This window comes from Mytilus californianus, unplaced genomic scaffold, assembly GCF_021869535.1.
Source record: "Mytilus californianus isolate M0D057914Y unplaced genomic scaffold, xbMytCali1.0.p SCAF_4, whole genome shotgun sequence".
NCBI classification, from domain to species: domain Eukaryota; kingdom Metazoa; phylum Mollusca; class Bivalvia; order Mytilida; family Mytilidae; genus Mytilus; species Mytilus californianus.
In genome coordinates this window covers 104,825,577-104,852,702 of record NW_026262690.1, presented here as the reverse complement: position 1 = coordinate 104,852,702, position 27,126 = coordinate 104,825,577, and the positions used below count along the sequence as shown (strand labels likewise).

The 27,126-nt window shown below is 31.3% G+C and overlaps 1 protein-coding gene across 1 annotated transcript; it reads right to left on the bottom strand.

Moving 5' to 3' along the window:
• Positions 1-435: 435 nt before the first annotated feature.
• On the bottom strand, positions 436-26,336 carry LOC127738973 (peroxisome assembly factor 2-like). The gene is made up of 20 exons (XM_052250473.1): positions 25,031-26,336; positions 23,608-23,768; positions 20,809-20,849; positions 19,310-19,449; positions 17,265-17,413; positions 15,938-16,058; positions 14,525-14,597; positions 13,229-13,306; positions 12,403-12,551; positions 12,159-12,260; positions 11,654-11,730; positions 10,865-11,003; positions 9,244-9,364; positions 8,368-8,452; positions 7,582-7,643; positions 5,999-6,107; positions 5,124-5,240; positions 3,414-3,491; positions 2,199-2,338; positions 436-677 (listed from the first exon to the last, which is right to left on the bottom strand). The coding sequence occupies exons 1-20, from the start codon at positions 26,309-26,311 to the stop codon at positions 532-534; spliced, it is 3,369 nt and encodes a 1,122-aa protein (XP_052106433.1). The 5' UTR covers positions 26,312-26,336; the 3' UTR covers positions 436-531.
• Positions 26,337-27,126: the final 790 nt, after the last annotated feature.

Sequence of the window (27,126 nt, the reverse complement as noted above, 5' to 3'; positions counted from 1 at the left end):
GTGATATGGAACCTTGTGGTACAATGTCAGAGAGATCCATACACTTACACACAAGTTATTGTCTGGAAGTTACAAAAATGCTTATTATTGGCCCTTTTTTGGCCCCTAATTCCTTAACTGTTGGTACCATAACCCCCAAAATCAATCCCAACCTTCCTTTCGTGGTATTGAATCTTATGGTAAAATTTCATGGAGATCCATTCACTTAAACTAAAGTTAGAGTGCGAAAACCAATGTGTCTTCGGACGACGCCGGACGACGCCAGACGACGACGACGACGACGACGACAACGACAACGCCAACGTCATACCAATATACGACCAAAAAATTTTTAATTTTTGCGGTCGTATAAAAACCTGCCATGTATGATCAGTTTTGAAATACAGATCATTGTTGCTATTTCTTTTATACTGTCTTAATTGTATAACAACTGTACTGATTTACAAATTTTTATTTTCAATTTTTTCCATTATATTGATCAGTTTTTAACAATAATTTATAATAATCACAGATTTTAAGGACAGGTTTTCATCAAGATGTGGATTTTCCAGAAAAATAAGCTCTTAGTTCTTCATAATGTTTCATTTCATCATCTGATAAAGATGGTGTTAAAGCTGACAAGGACTGTAGAAAATCATTCTCTGACACAATAATGTTTTCTTGGTCAGTTGTCTCCCCTAAAAAGAAAAGTGCAATATGTCATTAAATCTAAAACAAGAGGTCCACTTGATTGATTATCAACACATAGATAAACATTCTTCCAAAGAGGAAGTCATTTTTAAAATATTCAAATAATTTTTGTAATACCGAAATTCCGAAATGAATATTTATTTTGAAAAAAGACAAATACTTGTATGTCATGTACAGTTTTGTATAACTTACGATCACTTTTAATCATAAGATTTTTAAAGATAATAATCACTAGTCTCCAGATAGCATTGAATAACTTCAATTTGACAATAAGCACTATAAAAGTAGTACAGTATTCAGCCAGATTTGGAATATTTTGAATGCTGCTGATTTTATCATAATAAATATAATGTTTTTCAAGTTTTTATCTTCATTTGTGTAAGTAGGGACATTTTTAAGACCTCACAATCCCTTTAAAGAACTTTTAAACTAAAATTGTCTGCAGAGCAATCAAATTTCCCTGTTTCCACTTTTTGTTAACCTTAAACATCTATTTTATTGAATATATAATATCAAAAATATCTAAGTGCAAAGGGGCATAACTCTTGGATTTGTCGATGAACCAGGATGCCATATTATATGCATATCTTCATGTTAGGATCTTACAATGTACAAAGTTTTATGAACATCTAAAGAAGCGTATAAAAGGAGTTGTATCCACACAGGGAATACTGAAAAGTATAAAACATAGTTCAAAGAAACATACACGCCTCTGTGATCTCTTGGTAGTGTGCTCACCTAGAGTGATAGTATGTATGTGTGATCACCGACCAGGTCAAACAAGACTTGGAAAGTGGTACATGCCGATTCTTTGCTAAGTAGGTTTTAGGAATAATAGCAAAGACTGGCAAGCTTAGAGTCAGAATAATGTGTTCGTGTATGAACCATACTTGTTTTACCTGTGAACTTGCAAGTTAAAAATCTGGATTGGAGTGCCATTCTAGTACATACTTTGGTCCTGAATATGCATATCAATTTTCCGTTCAACATTTAACAGCCATCCATCATCATCATCATCATCATCATTATCATCATCATCATCAAAGGGGCCTAACTCTAAAGTTTGTCATCTAACCAGAGTCCCCTTCTAATATACACATCTTCATATTAGGATCTTACAATTTTCAAAGTTTCATGAATATCTGATGAAGCACAATGGAGGAGTTGCCGCCACAAAGAGCAAACTGAATAGTATCAATTTTTGTTATATCATGGGACATAATTCCAGAAATACTAAATGCAGAAAAAATCCTTGGAGACGCAAAGTTGACCAAACTTTTTTTGTAATTGCACAAATTTTTTACCACAGACTCAAAGGTCAAGTTTGGACAAATAGACTGAAAGACATACTGATATCCACCAGTAAAAAAAGTTCAGTTTTTCTAGGAATTCAGTTTGATAACCCATATTTGCCATCTTCGCAATTTCCTATTTTCAATCAAAATATTCCCAATTGATCAGCAGAAAGTAATCTGTCAGTGGACATTCAATAAACAAAACCTGCTAACCAGCTTCTAACATGGTGATTTTTCTTTTTAAAGCATTCAGCATGGCATCAGAACATAAAGCATAGAAGTCAGCACCAGTTAGATTCTTAGGACATCTCTCGACTACATTTCTCAATTCTAAATTCTTCTCCAATTTAAATCTAAAAATTAAATTATAAAAGAATCAGTATCTGTTAAGACATCCTTTAACAACATTTATTTAGTCTAATTTTTTCGCCAGTTAATTTCAAATATACAAAAACCAGTAAATTTTTTGGAGCATTTTGACAACAAAACTCTAGTGTTAATCCTTCTCCAGGTTAAATCTATAAAAGCAAAACACAAAGTGGTTCACCTATCAAATTCCCATAACACTACTGGAGAACATTTCAAAATTTCATTTTGAAGATGGATTTGTACCATAAATACCATTAAAACCATGTGATTTAAATTCAGTATCTGATTTCAGACATAATGGCCAGAATTGCTATTTGGTGACACAAGTTTGAATTCATTCCCAAAGTTATATTTCAAACTCATTTTCTATAGGCAATGCCCCTCATCTTTTCTTAATCTTACAGATACTTTCAATGTTTCCTTTTAATTTGCAAGTATTGTTATTTATCAATTCAAATTTTCCCATGGTTAAAGCAAAAATAATTGGTTTATGTGTTTTTAATTCATGGTTTCAAGATTTGAACATAATGTGGATTTATTATCATCTGTTGGGTACCAATTTTGTGAATTCCTGGCTATAGATGAATCACCAATTATATATTTCATGCATGCTTGATTGCAATCTTTGGTAAAACAAGGAAATCAAGTATCCACTAAATTACAATTTTTCTTCAAAATAAAAGTAAAATAACAAAAATACGGAACTCCAAGGAAAATTCAAAACAGAAAGTCCCTTAACAAATGGCAAAATCAAAAGCTCAAACACATTAAACAAATGGAAAGCAACTGTCATATTCCTGACTTGATACAGGCATTTTCTTATGTGGAAAATGGTGGATTAAACCTGGTTTTCAAACCACTAAAAAAATGGTACCCACAAAAATAAAAGAATCCAGTTAAAAATAAGCAATGTCAAATATTGGTATCACCTTGATATAGAAATTGTGGTTTTGATTAACCATGATAACACAAAAAATTAGTAACTCTAAAATAAAAGTACTTTCACAGGAATATCAGTTACGATTAACCGATGCATACTGGTACTTATTCAAAACTTACTTTCTTGTTAATGCCTGTATTATCTTCAACTGGGAATCAGTATCCTGACTAACTCCAAGATACAGTAACTTGTCAAATCTGTAAATATATTTTGTATATACATTTTTTTGTCATTAAATGAAACAGAAAGATTTTGTAGCCTAAAGAATGTATTCATATCTACATGCAAAAAGGTTAAAACATATTAATTTAGTCATTACAATGATTTTTTCTTTAAATCCCAAGGTCTTTCTTTTTTCTCTACTTTTGAAGATTAAATCATGTAAAAGTAAAAAAAGTACTACAGGGTCCAAAATGCCTTGTGTTTGTTTCATAAATACATGAACATCATTGGTCTGAATACATCAATCAATTTATCTTGGAGTCCTGCTATGTCCCACTTTATACTTTGGAAAAGAAGTTATTTGATGAAAATAAACATTCCTGCAGTTATAATTAAAGATTATTCAGTATGAAATTCAAATCATTTAAAAACCTACAAAAAATTTGAAGCAAAGCTTGTGCGGTGACCTTATGTATTTTAATACTTTAATTAGTCATTGTTATTCAAAAACCCCCAAAAAAAAATATACGTGTAGCGAGAAAATCAGTTTTTCAAAAATGGTTGCAGAAAATTTTGAGATATGAAAATAAACGATTATTTATGACTTGTAAAATAAACTGCTTCGCTGAGCGCAGCTAGATACGCCCGCAGAGGTCCAACCCTGAACAGTTGGGGCAAAAATGGACACAATATTCAAGCTTGATTCAGGTCTGAATTTGGATTGTAATTAAATATTTGACATATTATAGGTGTCTGAATAAATGTATTCAAAGAACTTGTAATTGGTTATATGAATTGAATTTATGTTCAATTAAAGATTTCTTGCTGTTGTGCAATACTTAGTAAATCTGTTGTCAGACTATAAACAAATAAAGTATAATTAATTCTCAATGTCATATTAGAAATTTATGAAAATAAAAAGGGAGCTTACATCAATAGATATAAACAATTCACCAAAGTTTCATGAGAATTGGTGACAGCATTTTTGAGTTATTGTCAGAAAACTGGAAAATCACCCCTTTTTAATGAATAAAACCCCATAACTCAGAAATGTAAAATGTAAAATTTATAAAATTCTAAAGGGAGCTTACATCAATACATACAAACAATTCACCAAAGTTTCATAAGAATTGCTGAAAGCATTTGTGAGTTTTTGTCTGATAACTGGAAAGTCCCCCCTTTTTTTATGAATAAAACCCCGTAACTCGGAAACGTAAAATCTAAAATTTATAAAAATCAAAAGGGAGCTCATGTCAATAGATATAAACAATTCACCACAATTTCTTGCAAGTTGGTGAAAGCATTCTTGACTTATTGTCCGAAAACTGGAAAATCCCCCTTTTTTTAATGAATAAAACCCCATAACTCGGAAACGTAAAATCTAAATTTTATAAAAAAACGAAAGGGAGCTCACGTCAATAGATATAAACAATTCACCAAAGTTTTATGCAAATTGGTTTAAGCAATTTTGAGTTAATGTCCGACATGTTGACGACGGACAGACGGACGGACAGACGGACAACGGTATACCATAATACGTCCCGTAAACGGGCGTATAAAAATACAAGTTTAGTTAAAAATATTGACCTCCATTATTGTTAATAAGGAAAATGTTAATGCAAAAGGTCTTTTCCTGAGATTGAGGAACACATTGTAATAATGATTACCTTCCAGGCCTGAGTAGAGCAGGGTCTAACAGGTCTGGTCTGTTTGTAGCCCCTATCACAAAAACATCACTGGACTTGTGTAAACCATCTAGTTCTGCCAATAATTGTGACACTACTCTGTAAACAAAAATATCTCTCTATAAAAAGTACTCTCCATCTTAAGAGGAAAATATTTTTAACATTATTTCAATAAATTTGACATCAACTGACCAGTCAAATTTGCAAGGGGTTTCCATTCTTGTGTTTAACATATGCGGTTTGTTGAGATTTCACAATGAACAGAATATTGTTTTGGAAGAGATTAAAGGTAAAGATGTGTAAAAAAGACAACAATTTTTTTGAAGAGTTTATGGAAATAACATGTTAATGTCATATGAACATATCCTGCCTCAAATAGCTGACCTTAGGTGGATTTAGGTATTCTTTATATACCCTTTTAGGTCATTTAACTCATCAATTATTTTTAAAAGTATTTATACATTCTTGCCTTTCACTTTTTGGGGTTTGAGCCCTCCCAATGAAGATTAATCCAGAAAAGCACTTGGGGGCACCAAATTTATCAAGCCGTATGAATTTTGTACTACATCAACATATTGAGTCAGATTTTTTATGTGCTAGCTAACCATGTAACAGCCATTTCTTCTACACCTACATATCATTTGACTCTGATATGACAAATATTTGCTCAATCCCTAAATTCTGCATGCTTAGCACAGACGCAGCAAATAGGAATTCTGAAGTTTTTGTTTGATTTGGCTTAGAATCAAACCAACAACCTGATCATGATACAAAGAGACCAACGAGGCAGATTGAACAATTAAGACATGTGTCAGTGAGGTGTCAGCACCTAAATTTACATCTTCAATCATAAATACCTATCCATAACTCCACCAGAGTCTCCACTTTTACCTCTGTTAGGTGCTAAAGAATCCAGTTCATCAAAAAATATAACACATGGTGTGGCGCTTCTAGCTCTTTCAAAAACTGCAAAAAAAATAAGGAAGACAATTATTATTTTCTTCAAATATGTATTATTTGTACTCTGTAAAACTAATAAACATTTAGTGAGTTAGCTTTCACAATACCCCCACACAAATATAAAGGGCTCAAAGTCATCTGAAATTATAAATGCAATGGACAAAGTACATGTATTAATAAATTTTGTTTTATCATGTCAAAATTTCTTTCTTTTTACATTTGAATTCTGGATCAAATAGTAGTACATGTTAAAGTATCTTTAGATAATTAACCTTTTATCATATTTTGGGGGTTATTGAGTACCTTTTTTTGTATGAGTTTTAACCATGTCCAAAAAACTCTTTCTTCTGCATTTTATCATGGCTGACAAGTCAAATAAAATCCAATTAAACTTAAATAAAACCATTTTAGATAAAATCAAAAAAAGATGCCATTAAAATGCTAATACTTTGAGACTAGTTTATTAAATTAATGTTTCCACAAAGTAGGTCATTTTTTTTGGTGAAATGGAAATGTAGCACTCCATTTTTGTGTAAGTGTACTGTGAAAGTACTTTTATTCGTGGGGTACCAATTTTCGTGGTTTTCGTGGATGGCTTTATCCTCGAAATTAAGTGTCCAACGAAATATTACAACTGTTGTCCAAAACAAGACATGGAAAGATCTCCATATAGGTTTGACTACATGGATATTAACTATATATATACAACTGCAGGCATGATTTTACCCATTTAACCTTAAAAAAATCTAAACTGTACGACTTTTAACCTTTTAATTCTCATAAAAAAATATTTTTGATCGATGAAAGTCATGATTAGCTATGATGAAGTGTTCATTTTATCTCCTCATAATTCTCATACCGAAAAAAATAATTTTATATTGGGCTTGCTTTTCATAAGAATTAATTCTACAATTCAAAGTACATTTATAGTATTAATTATGTAACTGTTTTCTTTAAGTGACATGTTTATGGACCAACTAACACCTTTGATGATTTTTAATCTGTTGATCATTCGATCTCGGGTTAATAAGGGTCATCACTTCTGATTACACGTGTGTAACAATTCAAATGTTTACTTTGCAATTTCCTTCAATCGAGATAATTTGTAAGCATAGATGAATCAGCTTAATTCAGAAAGCAATTATTTTATATTTCAAATTTGTTGAATGTTGTCAGACAAGTAAGTGAAAATGAACACCTATTTTGCAATTTCCACAAATCATTATAAAACAACATGTGATTATTATAAAGAATCTTCGTTTCTAATAGCTTCAAATTCTTCACTGGATTTTTTCTTCAGAAAACTAAAATCCACGAATTAAAGAACCCACGAACATGTCACTTTTGCTCAAACCACGAAAATTGATACCCACGAATAAAAGTACTTTCACAGTATGTTTTTATGGAAAGGGGCTGTGTCAGGGATAGGAATTTGATGGGTACAAGCTGGTATTTATTTTATAAATAATTTTTTACAAACCTTCTCTTATGTTTTGTTCACTTTGTCCCACATACATGTTAATCAACTCAGGACCTTTCACACTGTAATAAATAAGAGAATTATTTTTTATCTTAGAATCAACTGTATCTTTTTATAGTTTCATTAATGTGCACAAGCATTGAAGCTAGCTTATCTTTATCAATTTAAAAGTACTTAATGTATTTAACATATTGGAATAATAGTGTAACAATACAAAAAAAAGTTTCACTCATGGACTCAAAATATTTTATAGTTCAAGTTTTTAAAAAGAAAAAGGTTTGTCAAAAAAATTACACCACACTGATTATTCATCTTTAATTTTTCTCCTTTTTTGACCACTGAATTTTGAGGTTACACTTATACATCAATTCCAAAAATACTGGTATGGGGTTGTGTATGCTTGAGCAAGAGTCATGTTGATCTTGTCAAATGCCTTAAAAGTATTGCTAATAATGTCAGCTGAATCAAATGTGAAAAAATATGACTTTTTTTGTTTTGTATTTCAAGAATTTATTGATTTATGCAGTGGATGTAAAAATACCAGTAACTCTTTCTTTATACTGTAAATTCAGCATTTTTGTTGTGTGCATTTATTATTGTGATTGTTTAAAAATTTACAAATATGTGAGATCAATTATTGCAATTTTTGAAAATCCTACAAAACAATTATGTCAACATAATTGCAAATGTGAGTTTTTATTTTTTGGAAACCTATCGTGGCGCATTTTTTTGAAATTATAAAAACATCGCAAAAATTTTAAAATTACAGTATTGGTTTTCAAATACCTTAAAAAGTTGAGAGAGCATTCTGTAGCAACAGCCTTGGCCAACAGTGTTTTTCCTGTCCCAGGTGGTCCATATAATAACACTCCTAAAATAATAAAAACATTTCTTCAAAAAAGCATACATGTCTCAAGTCAAAAGCCTGTAATTCAGTGGTTGTCATTGGTTCATGTTGGTCATATTTGTTTTTCGTAAATTCTATTGTTATAAATTAGGTTGTTAGTTTTCTCATTTGAATTGTTTCACATTTTTCGTATCTGTGCTTTTAAACTGGTTTAAGGTATGGGTTTTTCTCATTGTTGAAAGCCATACGGTGACCTATAATTGTTTAGATCTTCGTCATTTGAACTCTGGTTGTTGATCGTCCTATTGGCAATCATACCACATCTTTTTATTTTTATAATGTAACCAACTTATTGTATCAAAATATGAGATTTAAAAGATTGATCAGAAGAATGGATAAAATATCTTGAAATTTTTATAAAGAGAAAGCATAACATATCAGATGATTTGAAATTTTGGCCAGCAGAATGGAGCTTATATCCAGAAATTCTTATATTTTGATGCTGTCTTTTTATAATTAATAAATATTTCATAGAGTTTTAATCAGGATATTAAACATCAGAGGACTTTCTATTAATAGATTTATACCTCTAGACAAGAGAATCATAGATCAGCAATTGATACTTAGCAAACAAAAGACATCAGTCTTCTTCAAAACGAAAGTATATGCGTACTTAACAATATCAGTCACTTGATTATACAGTGAAACCTATGTAATAAAGCCATCTATAAACAGACCTCCTCTCTTACATCTTATATTCTTCCACAATATCCCACAACCAAGCAAACACCAATGCTATCTATTATTGTACAAACCTGATCGCCTGAGACCAGCAGCCAATAGTTCTGGGTATTGTAAAGGCAGTTGTATAGTGTCCAGTATTTCAGCTTTAACATCTAGTAATCCACCAACATCTCTCCATTTCACACTTGGAATCTACAATTACAAATTGTACAACTATCATTCTATGTAGGAGGAGATGTCACAAAGAGAGCAGCCTTGCAGTTAGAGACAATGTTTACCACTAGCACCATTCTCAATAATCTTACATAAGGAAATAGACCTTACAAAAGCAGAAAAACAGGCAAATTGGGTAATAACTTGTAAAATATCATCCTTTTGATGATGTCAACATAGTTAAAACAAAAAGCAGACAACAAAAGTGTTTAGTTTATCTTAATTTCCAAATTTAAGATCGTAAATATAGGTTTTTACATATGGTATAACAAAGTTTGATTTTTAGGGTCAATCAAAGGCCTTAGTGGCCATACTCCTTTGGAAATTTATTTTTTCTATAAATTTTTTTATTCTAATTAGGCATATTTCTTTCACTCTGTGAATAAAGCTACAATAAACTTCATTCACAATTAAAATGATATGTATGCTCTTGAATTGGTTTAGATGATTGGAAAATATAAAAAGATCACAATTTTATGGATATTGCAATTTCACAGAGGGTCATAAACTTTTATCTTCCATTAGTTAGGCGTTTGCTAATTCAGTACACCACTCCTTATAACTTATGAATTTGAATAATCCCATCTTTTTCTTGTAAACTGGTGAAACAAGTTAAATAACCTTTAAAATCAAATAACTGGTAAAGATACAGCTGATTCATCATTAATCATAGGTTATACCAATTTTAATGGATTTTGTGGGTGCACAAATTTAAATATTCAACGAAACACAAATTTTCTATAGGAATGTATGCATGATCTGGCAAAAATATAAAATCAAATATACACAAAAATGCAAGTTTGCATCAATCCACAAAATTAGTACCCACAGTTCCACAAATTGTATAATTTATAACTGAGAAATAAATGAATGGGTTATGATTTTACCATGAAATAAATTTGAGGTTGGGGATTTTCATTCAACTTCAGCAAACTAAACAGACCCCTTCCTTTATTTCTCCCAATGATTGAAACTTATAAACAACTTTCAGCCAGATTATCAAATATAGTCTAAATCAACTATGGGTTTATAATAGTCTCCTACAATAAACCCAAATTTCAAAAGCTGCAATTGGTAGCTAATTCATCCTGATGTCAGGTTATTTGTAGCTTCATTGGCAACAATCAATGTCATTGTCTTCCTTAACAGTCATGGAATTTTACACAAGAAAACTAAAACATGGGAGAAGCAAGTACTTGTTCTGTTTGCTCATCAGTTACAATATTTCTCCATTCTGGATAGTCAAATTTTAGATTTTTTCATGCTAACTGAAGCTCACTTTTTGAAGTTCTAAAATTAAATATCAAAACCACAATTTTTATACGTGTCATGTAACAAATTTCGTTGTAGAGGGGTCTAAATACAGCACAAACAACATTTTCCAAAAGACCAAAAGAGTGAAAAAATATATTTTTAACAAAACACATTTGACTAACTATATATATATATATTTTCCCTATCTATGTGAACAAACAATACCTTTGGTGCACCAATAGTATCTGAATGTGCTGCTTGTAGCTGATCTAGAGCTTTTACAAAATCTTCCTGTTGAACAACAACTCCAGCCATGGCTAAATCATTCTCCTCCTCTAAACTCAATATCTGTTTGCCAGATGAACTGTAATCAATAATAGTTCATAACTTTTTTAGATTATAACAGAGCAAAATCTACTTAATAAACATTTAAGTTGTGCATAAATCATTGTTTGGTAAAAATCAAAAACTGTATGCGTACTAAACAATATCAGTCACTTGATTATACAGTGAAACCTATGTAATAAAGCCATCTATAAACAGAGGAAAGGTGGTCTCTAATAAGACTAAAATGAAAAAGTATCTGTGTATCAGGTTTTTCTCCCTACACTTCTTATACACCTATCCTAAAGCTTAAATAACACACTTCTGGTCGTGAATTATTCAATACAACATATTTTGGGGCATTTTTGCAGGAAAAGAGCACAAAATAAAAATTATCAAAACTGACATATGTTTAGTCATGTTTATAAATAAACTACCTGTGGATTATACTTCAACGAGACGACACAACCCAAAGACACAAAACTGGACATCTAGATTTCAATGTTTGTCTCCAACTATGGACAGGTGTCTGTACAATAGGTCAAGCTCTAAAACGCCAGAAGTCTAAAAGAATTATGAGCTCTACCATCTACTTCAATTCAACAAAATTACAAAACAAATTAACCTATTACAAAAGACAATCACTGACAAGGCTCCTGACTCTGGCCAGACACATGAATATGTACTTACCAAAATTTTAAGACTTGTGTGTAAGCCTCTCTTTTAGCATGGGACACCAAAGCTGTCATATCTCCTAATACAAAACCCTTCAAAGAAATAACAGGTTTCTATATCAAATTTACAAATAATACAAAATTACAAGATTGTGAATCTGATGCAACATAAACTTAGTTCTGTAATATTTTTTAGTAAAAGTTGTAAAGAGATATATGTGTCCTCTATAAATTTATAGATTGGATGTGTACATGAACCTCTATCAAAATATTTTCACCACAAAAATAATTCTGTTAAATAATTTCAAATGTGATGTGTAACATAAAATTATTAATCCTTATTCATTTTTGATAATATAAAAATAAAGTGATACAGTTTGGTTGCCAATGAGTCAACTTTCCATCACCGACCTAAAGATATGAATGTGATCAACTTAACTTTTTATACATGCTTTCTGAACATACTACTACATGATTTACCGTGGATAAGAATTATTCACACTACTTATATATGTACTCACAGCTGTCCTTTGAGCAAGATACTGTCCAGACAAATCTCCAGCATAACACACACTTTGTAGAAGTCCATCCAACATTTCAGCTCTCTCATTCTCATCTGGTGACTGTAATTTATAACATTGTTTAAAGATAGTTGAAGACAAATATAAAACAAAAAAAGTCTAGGAATTCAAATTTCCTTATATATCAATGAAATAAATAAATTTCTAAAAAGTATTTAATGAAGTAAGACAATCATATCTATACCTCTATTTGAAGTTGATGTAGAAAAGTTTCATGAACATCTGCTGCAAGTTTATTGGCTGAACTTGTGGTTCCTATGACAACTACTGGGTATTCACATTGTTTTGGTAGGTCCTGCATACATGTACGGAATGTGTTGGCTACTCTTGGATCTACAACAAATATGTCATTAAATGAGAGGTTATTGTAGGCCTTTCCTATAAATGATTAAATATGACTTAGTCCTGTTTTAGTAGACACTTATGGCTTTTTAGAGCTAACTATAGAAAATGAATAGTTTTACTACTGTTAAAAAACTTAAATGAAAAGTTAGCACTAACTGTAAGCTGTATAGTGACCATACCAGTCAAAACAATTTTTTTTTTAAAATTGTTACAGATAGAATGACATGTCTTTAGAAATTCTTTATGCATCTTTATCAAGAGTAAACATAACTTCGGTATATTTCCATGTCTTTACCCATAGCATGAATAAATAACTTCAGTAATTTCTCAGTCTTAACACAAAGCATCCATTCTCAATTTTATGCATTACATCAGTATATTTATCTTTTTTGTTATTCCCGACAGACCAAAGTATGTGTGGTCTTAAGTATGACAAACCTTCAGAACTTTTTTCTTCGTCTTTATCAAGGTCACGAACATGTATAATGTAAATTAAGTGTTTCTCACACTTTTTTCACTGAAGAAAATGTACATGTATATAAAGCTAAAATCAGTGTATTTCTTTTTGTTGTTTCATACAGGATTTACATATGCCGCCTGTATTTCTTTCTTTGTCTTTCCCTTGATGAAAACATGTCTCCTGTACCAAAAGACTATATACATACCTTCCGTATTTCTCTCTTTGTCTTTCCCCAGAGCATGTATGCTATGAAGGAGGAGTATACATGGTGAGTAGGTAGTTGCTAGAAATATAAAATAAAGTCTGTAATTTGTTAAGTGAAGTGTAGATAACCTATTAAGATCAATTAGCACAAATTTTCTTAGATTTTTTAGGTATCTAAGAAATAAAATAAGAAATTGAACAGGAGGAACAAGGAAGACACTTTATGTTCCAGATAAATTTCATGACAGAATATACCAAAAAAAAAGAAAAACTGGTAATCTGTTGGTTAGAAAGGTGACTTTATGCAGACAGTTTTTCCACTTATGATGTTATGAAAATAATGTTGTAAAATTCGTCAAATGGTCATTAGTTAGGACATTAATATCAAATCACAATGTCCTGGTGTAAACTTTTCAAAATAGTATCTAGACTTTTTCGAATCAGAAACACAAATTAAAGCAATACCACTTTCTATATAAAAATAAGAAGATGTGGTATGATTGCGAATGAGACAACTCTCCACTAGAGGCCAAATGATGTAGAAATTAGCAACTATAAGTCACCTTACAGCCTTCAACAATGCAAAGCAAGCTATATGTCTAGTACCTTATCAAATGGAAAATAATTAAAGGAAGTCGAAGTTTAAAGTATCATGTATCTTCTAAAAATCATGAAAGAAAAAAACTTTAACCCAGTGCAATAGGACTTCTCAATGAATTTTAAATGCTTTAAAACTGCTCAGCCAGCTTTAGCCTTCAAAACTAATTAACTGGTGACACAGATATATGTCTTGCCTGAATGTTATTTTGATAGTAAAATGCAAATGTTGAAAAAAAATCTAGTAATTAATAAGTATTTCATCAAAAATTTTATTCTTGGGAAAGGGCTTTAACTGAACAAGGAGAAAAGCTAAAATCGTGAAAATCAAACTTGACCTGTAACTTGTCATGATAAAACAATACACCAAATATCAAATCAATATCTTCAAGCATGAAGAAAAAAAGCGGAAAACTGATTTGCCAGACTGACGGATGGACAGATGGACGGACAGACAGATGCACAGAGTGCAAACCTAAAGTCCCCTTCGACTGCGTTGGTTGGGGACTAAAAATGGCAATACTTTAACATAATTATGTAAACTATACAATACATTCATGACTGAAAGTTCAAGGCCAAATTATCTCCATGGAAATGAGATATGCCAATTGAGGCAAAACAAAAATTGAACTCTCCCAACTAAAGTGAAGTATTAACCCACTTGATGTATTGGTATTATCTACACTACCACAAGTCCTACCTGACGATATAATATTCCTCAACCTAGATTCTGTTGCACCTGATGCCTCTCCATATAACATGTGACAATTCACCTGAAAAAAAGATGAACATGCCATATCTTAGATAAAAATCCTAAGTTTATAACTTGATATTTACAAAATGAATCAAAAATATCAAAAACAGAGATGAAATATTTGCCACTGGACTGATAACAGTTAAGAATAATTCAGTGTATAACAAAGGAGTAGGCCCAGTAAGATCCCTTTTTGGCCCCAAAATATAGCAGTTTTACAAAATTGTTAAAATGTAAATTTTTAGCTATTTATTGGAAAGAAGAATACTTCTGTTACATAAATATGGGCTGTTTTTGACAATACAATGCACATGTATCGGGTACTAGCATCATTAAGTCATGCTTATTTAATGAAATCTTCGAAATTTTTATTATTTTGGTTAATTTTTAGACGGTTTCCGTCTGAGATGGAAGTGGCCGCATTTGTGTTCATTCTTAATATTTAAATGTAAGTTGTATTTAATGATAATACATAACATATATAAAGGCTGAGAATGAACACGGATGCGGCCACTTTCATTTTTGACAAAAACCATCTGAAAAGTGACATATTATGGCATATTTGATAGATTTTTCATATTTAAGCTTGAATTTGAGCGTATTTAATGACTAAATCAGTTCAAATCTTTCACATACACTGATTGAATCGACTGAAGTAGACACTTCAGTGTTTAAAAAGTGTCCAAAATCTTTCATCAGATGAACTTGAATTTTGAGGCCAAAATCGGCCCTTACCGGACCTACTCCTTTTATTTTTGTGAACAAATTGAGTTGCTTGTTATTTTCCTCTTTACTTGAGTAAAACTCTTGAAAAATTTAATAATCAAAACAAATTTTTCTGGTGTAAAATAAACTTTTAAATGCAACTGGTCCACCAATAATTTTTGTTTAAACATGTTGTTCATTCTCATTAAATGTGCTTCTGTGACTGAGGGTTGTTATTTCTTTGAATTTTGTGCAAATCATCATATTGATCAATGCAAAGGAATTTGTTTTTCGCTTATCTATCATGAAATTCAATTTCATTCTACTTCTTTTATACACACTCTTCATTTAACTGTGTCAAAGTCTAGACTACTTAATATAAAAAGCGTAATGAGGATGTTGAGAAACACAAACAGGGTTGTGACCCTAACTATCTTTATCAATGGCCGCACAACATCACGTTCAAGTTCGTGTTTTTCAACAGGGGATATATTGACCCATGTTGAAGACACATTTGGAAGTAGTTCCTGCAAGGATGAAATTGCCTCACAAATGCATGCAAGACAATGATTGGCAACAATTTGGATGAAAGTTAAACTTTATAAATGTGAAGATAAAGCCACTTGGCAATATGTATTGCTATAGTAGTTTTACCTTATAAATGTGTAGATGAAGCCTCTTGGCAACAGTTATTGCTAGAGTAGTTTTACCACATCCTGAGGGACCAGACAGTAATATTGTAGGTAGAACCTCTCTGTATCCCATCTTGTCAATTCTAAAATTGTTAGAAAAAAAATACATAAAACATGTGAAAAGGTAAGAAACATATTATGTGTGAGAAAGTAAAATTTCTATCTGGTTTTATCATTGAATTTTAGTTTAAAGTAAACAGTAAGAAATCTCAGCAATTATTTGATGATTATGTCTTTGTGTATTTTATAAAGTCTTTATATGCAATAATACCTCTCACAACAAATAAATATCATTTCATAAATTTGACTCGAATATTATAATTTGATAAAGCATTCTCATTTCCTTCCAAGTGGTACTAGTTCTCTTCTATGAATATCAACGGACAGAAATTGGTATAGAAATATTCGTTACTACAATATGTACATTTTTTCAGCTTTAGAGTTCACTGTTGATAAGATATGTCGGGAAAAACTCTGAAGTACTAACAATGTAGTGTGGTAATGTAGCCATAACGCTGTAATGTATGAAGTTATTGTATAAGTTTCATATCTACTACCATAAAATGTATTTTGTAATCATAATGTATTTTACTGAGATTCAACAACAAGATGTATGGAAATTGGAGGTATGATAAGAGACATCAATTTCTCCCCTGAAATGGCAAAAATAGTGAATTTCTTGGGCAAAGCTGTAGCTAATATATTAATGACAAGATCTCAAACTGAGACTATATGGCAGTCTTTTGCAGTTTTCCTTTAATTCAAGAAATTTCCAGGCCTGAAGCAAATACAATGTATGTAGGACAAAATTCAAAAACATAAATATTGACATCTGGCAGACTAATGTCTTATGTACATCAGAAAAGTAAAATAATAAAAATACCCAACTCCAAAGGAAATTCAAAAAAGTAATTTAAAAAATAGCAAAATCAAAAGCTCAAACACATCAAACAAATGAAAACTCATCAGAAAGATGTTATCTACATTTTGATTGTTGATTCAGGGGCCAAATAATAAAGTTATCACACCTTCTGTTTTTTAAAAAACCAAATTTTACATGAAAATTATCAGTGAATATTTGCTTCTTAGTATTGCTCTTCATTGCTGTGACCAAGCACTACTTCTCAAAAAAGGGAACAAAATTTGTAATTTTAGAGTCAAATTCATGATTTTAGAAATAACTTTCAGAAAGCTTCTAAAGAATTCTATAAAGGCTAGTTTCTTAATCAAACTTCAAATACTACAATACATTTGTTGGTATACAGAATTTATTTGTCTGTAATATTTACCCATGCTGTAAATGTGGTCTAATAATCCTCTCTAAATGGTCAGCATATTTGTTCATTCCATGGAGGTATGTTTGGTCCCAGTATGTCAGGGGTCCATCTGTTAGATAGGAGAGGGCCAGAGCTGGAACATAACTGTGACAGGAACCATACTGTAATATAATAGAAAGATTATTCATATGTATAACATTGGTCTTATCATGTCACATTTCATTTTTTAGCTATGATAAGGCCACTAATTGGTCCAAGTGTGTTATAGATCTGTCTGCTAGATTGATTAAAAAATATCCATAATATAATTAGGCCTAATGGGAAAATAAAATAATAAAAAAGAGATGTGGGGGTATTTGTAAATGCAATGTCAACCCAACAACACAAAAAACACAAGAGACACAAGAATGCACACCCTCTTTTGTTGAAAAGACATGTCGACCATATGTAACAAAAAAAAATATCAAGTATCTTGATGGTGTAAGTTTTAGATACTGTTTGTAATATACAAATTGTTGCTTACAAAGTCTGACTTTTATCTTCCTTTATAAACAATATATTTGTATCTATGGTTGCCATTCTTCTGTATGAATTGTAGTATGAGGAATACTTGTGTATTTGTGAATAAAGTATACAGAGACTATAAAAATATAAGAACAGAGTTCCAATGTCCCCCACGTTGAACATATTTTATCTATCCAAGGTACAAGGGCAATAACTAAAAAAAGCACATTTTTTGTTCTTTAAAACTTTTTATTAATATCTTAGAGAAATGAAGGTTTCAGAGCAAATGCAATGTGATTTCCATTATAATTAATATTTCCAAGGGGCATAACTCTTTAAAAATATTTGATCATCACTTATCCTAAAAAGTGTCAAAGATATTGCTGATATAAACCTCTGATATCAGTTTCATATAATTATGGCAATAATTGAACACATGAGATTATATAATATATAACATATAATTAATATTTCCACGGGGTATAATTCTTTTAAAAATAATTGATCGGCACTGATTTTTGAACTTGTCCAAGACATTGCTAATATAAACCTATGGTTTAAGTTTCATCAAATTCTGGAAAGAATTGTACACATGAGAGCGCTAACAATGCAATTTTCCATTTAATTAATGTTTCCAAGAGACATAACTTTTTCAAAAATAATTGATAGGCACTGATTTTAGAACTTGTCAAAGACATTGCTGATATAAACCTATGATATAAGTTTCATAAAAATCTGGCAAGGATTGAACACATGAGAGCATTAACAATACAATTTTCCATTAAATTAATGTTTCCAAGGGGCATAAACTCTTTTAAAAATAATTCATCAGCACTGTTTTTCCAACTGGTCCAAGACATTGCTTATATAAACCTATGATATAAGTTTCATAAAAATCTGGCAAGAATTGTACATGTTAGAGCTCTTACAAGCCCGGACGGATGGACGCACCGATGGACGAACAGACGGAAGCCCAGTATTTCTATGCCCCCCGCAACGCGTTGAGCGGGGGACAAAAACATGAAGATAAAATTAAACACAACCAAATACAAGTCATCAAACTTGACTCATATCTTTTTCTCATTAAATATTATTGTTGTATTATAATGAAAACTCTTTTTTTCCAGAGAAAATCTGATTATTATAAATATTCAAACATTGTTTATTCAAAGCAGCTAACAACAGGATGATAGTTTTGAAACGTTCATGGTAAAAAATCCTGTGCTGAAGGTGATACACAATTTTATCAATTTAATCACTCTCATGAAAACATCAAAGTTCAAAATCTAATTGCATAATAAATAAGATTTTTTGGCTCATTTACAACAACTGTGAACCATCTTCAGAAGAATATATTTGCATACTGTGGATTCATTTTTCTTCATTGGATACCAATTTTTGTGGATATCATGGATAAAGGTAAAGCTCAAATTTAAGGATTCAACAAAGTACAAATATCTAAAGGCTTCTAGACTTTGGCAAAACCGTGAAATTACAGGTTTTCCTCAATCCATGAAAATTGGTATCTACAAAAAGTAAAAATGACTTTATACCTGCGTCACTTTGGTCCTGTCTTTGTCTACTATGTAACAAGGGACTGAGGTCAATGGTCCTTTTACTTTAACAACTTTATGAAATACCACAGGATTTCTCTTATCTGCATCAACTGTTACAGTCAAAAACTCTGGGTCATCTAAACAATATAAAGGAAATATTAAAACTAGATGTGTCATAACGACACGAATGGCCCTGCTCGCGAAAAAAGGAAATTTGAGAATGAAAGTCTGTATAACTGTTATTTTCACGAAATTTTCAATGTCCAAACAACTCCAAAGCCTGAAAAATCGGCACAAATCAGCGGAGTAGAACCAAGCGTAAACTCATCATAGTTGACTTACATACTAAAAATCAGCTCAATATGTGAAGGTTTTTATAAAATAAAAAGTCTGTATGACTGTTATTTTCACAAGTCTTAAGCATGCAATTTTGGCAAAAATCAGCAAAGCAGAACCAAATGTGAACCCAATCTGAAACTCATCATAGTAGACTCACATACTAAAAATCAGCTCAATATGTGACGGTGTTCAGAAAAAGTCTGTATAACTGTTTGTTGCGGAATGACGGAATGACAGAATGATGGATAAGGCAGGGCCATAAAAAGTTGAACTTTTAAAACACATTATAAAAATTTTTAGGTTTTAAGCACTTTTCTTGTCTTTACCATGTTTATAGTGATAGACTTTGTTAGTTGTTTATTTGATATGTATATACATTGTACCTTATGGGTCATGCCTTTCCAAAGATTTTTACAGGGCCACCCTTAACGATTTCTTTGTTTGATGTTGCCTACCCATGCATTATAGGGTTTGGTAGGTAGGTAAGGATTTTTTTTTTAGCCAACAACATTAGTTACATGTTTTAGACAAGAAAATGATGTTGGAGCATGAAAAAAACTTTTAAAAAAAATTTGAAACAATTTGTGTCATAAATTTTTTTGGGTATGCTGCTTTTTAAGTGGGTAGGTAGGCAACATCAAACAATTCTAATTTTATTTTTGGCCCAGTTTTTTAGAATGTCTCAGGTCAAGGGAGGGTTGAGCACTCACAAACATGTTAAACCCCACCACATTCTTTATGTGCCTGTCTCAAGCTAGGACCTTGTAGAACAGTGGTTGCTTTGTTTAACATCTGTCCTTAATGTTTAGATTTGTTGTTTACTTATACATTTGTATATATATATCAGGCCATAAGATGTCCTATTCAGATTGTATCACTTTTTGCTATTCAGGAGCCTTTAATAGCTTACAATACAATAAGGTTTATTTTCATCATTCAAGACCTTACGGGTGATCTGTTTCTTATTCTTTGTTCTATGGTGGCTAGTTGTTTCCTTGGCAGTACTACCAAATCTTTGTATTTTTATATTGTCACAGTCCTGAAATATCATGAAAATTCAGTTACTTCAAACCATGTGACCTCTGGTATAGGTGCATTGTTAAGAAAAGAATAAAACTGTTCGCACAAAGAACTAAGAGAAAAATGAGGTTACATACCTGAACTTTTAATAGGTAAAATGTCATCTACAGTGACCAGTCTGGAAAAAATAAATATATGAATGTGTTGTCAAATATAATAGAGAAAAAAAGTGTGTAAACTGTAGCATAATTTTAAACTAGAGTTATAGATACACAGAAATTTTAAAACAACATATTTTCCAGCAATTTTCAAAATTTGAGAAAGGCTAGTTGTATAGCTAAGCAAAACCTTGAGATTTGTATTATTTAAAAAATATAAATTGTAACAAATTAAAAAAAACAAACTCAAATGTGAATATATCATTATATCATTTTCTCAAAATTTTTGTTTTGAAAACCACAAAATTGTTCTTTAAATAACCAGTGATTTGTGAGTGAATAATTTCTAGATATTTTTCACTCGGATATAAACTATGTAACTCAGTTCCTTATGTTCTAATTTTATAAAACACAATTAATTTTCTTAGCGTTCTTAAATTTGAGAAAGCTAGGATTGAGTTATGCCGTCAAGTACAAACATGGAAATTTTTTCAAAATTTTAGAACATACTTTGTATAGGACGGCATGATTTATATTAATACATGTATCAGCAGGTTAACCCCCTTGAGGAATAAAAGCACTAATTCATAGCCCCATTAAATTCTGCATTTTCAAGCATTAATGGCTACTTTGTCTTCAGTTCAAATAAATTTGCAGTTATTTTATGTCAAAACTATCCCTTATCCTGACTTGTGCTGAAATATTCAACATACGTTTAATTGCATATTAGAGCGCACTGGTTCCCAGAAGTTCGGTAGTACAAAACCTGAACAACAGGACAAATGTGCCCTCCTATTATAATTTCATATATTTTTTTTATTACTCAAAGAAACTTTCAACATGGGTTTACAGTGATTCCAAGTCTTTAAGCTTTCATTTGATACCAAAACTACCCAAATATTTAACTTATTAACAAAGTTACAGCTATGTGTAGGAACTATTATGTTTGAAATATGTACTACTTTCTTGTACAGTATGTTCTTTCTGACCAGGCCCGAATTAGTGGTTCTATACCTTGAGCTTGCTTTCAGTAAAAATAAGCATTATTTAATTTGGTATTGTTTATCCTCGTTGTGCTTGACCTTGTTTTTTTATCATCTTTTATGCCAGTATTATAGAGTTGGACTGATTGTTATGTACTTTTGTTATTTGATTGATCAAGATTAAAAGAGCAAGGGGACCGTTGAGATCTTGAAGACCTAGTTTAACCCAACGGCATATCTATATATATTATATGTCCAAAGTAAGGAACCTTGTATTTGGTTGCCTTTGATTATATCTAAATGTATTTTCTCACTTAGGGCATTTAGTGTTAATGGAAGATCTTTGATAGCCTCTGTTAAATTTATTTACCACTTTTTCTAGATTCAGGGTGATTTAGAGTCTGACAAATTGTATAGATAACTCCTTTTATTCATATTTGTTGTATCTATCTATGATCTAATTTTTTCCCCCATCTTTATATCTTAAGTGTTTGAAATGTATCACCATATCTCCTCTTCGCTTCTTTATCACTAGAGTGAGAAGTAAATGCTACCTAAAATTTTGAACTATTACGAGCCTTGGATAGCAATACACAGTAAGGAGTGTGTTTTCGCATTTTGGCCCTAGTGGATTTTTCAAATATGAAAGTTCTTGTGCAAATAAATTCATTTTTAGACAGCTGATGACTAATTAAGGCTTCAGAGTTGGTTTATAGGAACGTCAAGATTATTTTTTACATGTTTTGTGGGCTATTTTCTGTTTGACTGTCCGTATTTTCATATCCCAACTGTCCATAGGTCCAGAAATTATTGTAACTTTTACAAACACTTTTTTTCCACACGAACTTTTTGATGCAATTTTACGAAAAAATGAGACGAAAGACATATATGATTTTTATTTGTTCTCTTGATAGATATATGTAAACAGTATAAGAAAAGGTATCACTCCAAGGGATTGAAATTCTACTTTTAAACAAATTTTGGAGTAATATGTGACATCTCCACACCCCTTTTTGCAATATAATATTTTCTAGCAAATAAATGCAGATTGTTGCCATGGATACACCAAAAAGAAATCATATTTCACCATTTTAACTACTGGAAATCAAATCTATGGAAGATACTGATTACATACATATGCACATATGTCATATAAACAGTAAGCTTAATTTGTAAGAAAGCAAAGAAAAGGGGATGGTAAAATTTATGAGAGTAAATTTTTATTTTCTCTTCCTAACTGTATATTGCTACCTTGATTAATTTCTTCAAAATGATGAAAATTAGTACATTTGTACTGAAATCTGTTCTCCCCAGAATTTTCAAATAGCACCATGGAAATTTACATAGCACTGCTTTTCCAAACAAGAATGTGTCTATAGTACACGGATGCCCCACTCGCACTATCATTTTCTATGTTCAGTGGACCTTGAAATTGGGGTCAAAACTCTAATTTGGCATTAAAATTAGAAAGGTAATATCATAGGGAACTTGTGCACTAAGTTTCAAGTTGATTTGACTTCCACTTCAGCAAAAACTACCTTGACCAAACACTTTAACCTGAAGCGGGACAGAAGAACGGATGAACGAACAAACAGACGCACAGACAGAAAAACATAATGCCCCTCTACTATCTTAGGTGGGGCATAAAAATATAGCACCATGGCCCGTATTCATTCTATTATAAAATCATCCAAGATACACAATGTAGCACCATGGTAGAAAATATAGCTTCAGGGTACCACAGTGCTTTAAGGCCCTGGGGAGAACACTGCTGAAATTACTGGTATCCATTTACCTGGGAACTTGGAAGAATGCTTTCACTGCCTCAGTATGAACTCCTTTAACATGATAATATGGTGAGTTGACAACAGAAACATCTACCTCTGTAGCAACAGGTATGGCAGTAGACCATGAGGGACTTGCAGTACCAAAACTCTCACCGTCACAATGATATTTCTGTAACAAAAATAACAATACATTGATCAGGCCCAAAACATATATATGGTTGTGCTTCCTATCTCTCTACCTACCCTTTATATTCATGCTTACCCTAAGACATTTAATGGACAGTATTTGATATGCACTGTTAACATTGGTTAAAGTCGAGACATTTTTGGTTAAGAACCTTTGAAGTCAAGGTAAAATTTTCAGTTAAATCATTTTACCAACCTACCTTCCCTTCTTTTTCTGCTAGGAGACAGGAACATTTATTCCATATTGTTATTATTTCAGTTGGTTTTTCTATATGGATTGGATTTTAATTAAACAGCTTATTCACCAGAAGAAAAGTGATATTCACGGTGCTACATGTAAATGTTGTGTGCTTTTGCATGAATAATTATGGTATTATAATGTTTCATTTACAACATGTACAATTGGTTTTAGTATATAATATTCATCAAAAACATTCTTTTCTCTTGGAATATGGAATAAAATAATTACTGTCTTTTATTTCGGTAAATATGTGGTTTAATTGACTTTTTGAAAAACTGATATTCACTTCAGCCGTCACCCTCAGTGAATATCAGTTTTTCAAAAGTCAATAAATACACATTTACTTAAAAGGAAGCAACTGTATAATATTTTTATGCCTTACTATGAACAGTTAACATGGTAAAGATCAGTTAAAAAAAATACTTAGTATTGCTTCTTTTAAAATAATGAATGCTGCTGATTGTCGGTCGATTATCACTCTGATATATCTCTATATCTAAGAAGTTGCAAAGAGGCAATTAAAAACCCTGAGTCGATATAAATGACAAAAAAAAAATTATGTAGAGACAAACAAGTCCACAAACATCTCACAGAAAATTAAAGATTGAGCAACACCACACCAAAAACCAAGGGTGAACTCAGGTTCTCAGGAGGGTGATAAACATTTCCTGCTTCAAAAGTGAAAAGAATCTATTTAAGACTTTATCAAGTCTTATTATTTGCAAAATATTCATTTATGTTTAAATAAATCAATAATTGAATATAATAATAATTTACCTAAAAAAAATTTCCTTTATAAAATCATCCAAACAAAGACAGATTGACTGTTTTTCATCTACATTTGCTGCTTGACTGAGAAGTTAACAATCAATCAACCATTCTTAATTTTTTATTGTTCTGTGTTTCTTTTAATTTTGATTAGTTAACATTAAAATTTGATGGTTGTACATGTAGTACATACATGTACCTTTGACCAGTTATTTATGTTTCTAAGATTTAATTACCTCTATTATCAGTGGTATTTTGTGTCCATGTTTATAGTGAGTTTTCTGTAAATTAAACACTAGAAGAGGGGACACAAAAACTTTGTTTGTCTTTTCTACAGTATCAGAAACACATTTCACAAGTCCAATTCTGTAATGAACATTCTCTGTTTTGGAGTTACTTTCAAATGAAACTTTGACCAGGCTTTCTTCAAAGAACCCATTGTGTAACATGGTATTTTTTGTCATTCCTATAATGTTCATTGGGTCAAATGTTATATCTCTTTGTGGACTATTTAGGAGTTTTCTCCACAAAACTTCCTGCTGAACAACCTCTACATCAAATGACGGCAAGGAACCACTGGCAGATAATTTCTTAACACCAATAGTTTTAGCATTCAATTTCAAAGAATCTGGTATCGATGGTTGACAGAAATCTGACACGAAGTAATTAGCAGTATCTAATCCATTTGATTTAGGTCTTTTACCAGGCATTTCTAACTGTATTGGTGCAAAGATTTCATCTTTTTCTTTTGAGTAAGAGAAGATTATTTCCGTGTTCACTGTAATGATACCCTGTCTTAATGGACATGCTTCAAGTATAATCATATCAAAGAAATAAGAAGGGTCAAATATTGCATCAGTGAGGGAATCTTCCTCTGGATAAGAGGCCAGAAATATGTCATTTGTTCTCACTAGTACTGGATGCTTACAAACTTTTTTCTGTAACCATTGGTCAAATTTTATTTTATTTAACCATTCAAATGTTTTCTCTTCAGACACACCAATGACTACTTTCTGCAACTGGAAAACGGTGATTTTCCTTACAAAGAAATCATCATCAACTGAAATCTGATAATGTGATAAGAATTGCGGAGAACAAGTCACAACTACACAACAGCTGCTAATTTCTGGATAATCTGCTTCAACCTGTGTTGATATTGGGTGTTCTCGATCAACTATCTTTACACCTGCTGTGATATCCAGCTGATCAGGATTGTACTGGCTGAAGCTATCATTTTGATCAGGGTTTGTAGAAGATGGCGGATATGGATGTGAGGGAGAACTCAAATTAGTTTTACTACTGGGTGAAGAATTTGGTGATGAAAATGAAAGTGAACTGTCCCGCCCAATATCTGCTTCAAAACACCTTTTCCCTGCCAATGTCACGAAAGAAAAGTTGTCTTCTTCAATTTCTAGCGTTTTGGCATGATTTTCGGTTATAATAAGATGCAATGGATGAGTGTCATCTCCAAACTCTAGAATATTTAAAAGAGCTTTCTTTCTCTGTTGAACTTTCATTTTCGATTTGGAACCCTTTCTGTTGATTAAGTTCTTCCAAAGCAAGTTTAAATTCTTCTTAGAAAAAACGTTACGACGATGTATGTCAGTGATATATCAATATACCATAATTTATTATAACGTTATAATATACTGTAACGTACCTTGTAGAATCGTTACAAATTATTTTATTTAACAGTATCAGAATTTTCCAAATCTGAAATGAGTAGAAACTAAAGCTCCCCAAATCCACTATATGTATTATAGACACTTTCAAGTTGGGTCATGAACTCTCCCTTTTTATTGCAATATTAACGGATATCGGTGGTCATGTGGTTTAAGTACACTCAACAACTAAAGAGACGCATTTAATTTCTTTAGAGTAAAAGTTTCTATCGGAAATAACTTTTTTTTATAATTGTATTTGAATAAGTATTTTTTTTATATACAAACAGTTAACAGACAAAATAAAGATTTTTCTGATTTTCCCATTTAACTAAATAAAACACTTTTCGACCAAAAATACGAACAAAATTGAAATGTTGCAAAATTTGTGAAAACTGAAGAACTGTAAAAAGCTAAATTGACTATTATTTTTCAAACAGTTTCTTGATCGATTTTTTTTCTAATGGGCAATTTTTGAATTGACTAATCTGGCGGACTTTTTTAAGAGATTTGATTTAGAAAGCATTTTGATAAAACTTATTACATTTGAACATCAAGACTTGGAAGAGGCCGAAATATCTATACATAATTTCATGCTTATGTCACAGCTGAAGATTAACCTATCAAATAATTATATTGTTTTTATCTATTTCAATAACAGAGTTGAAGCT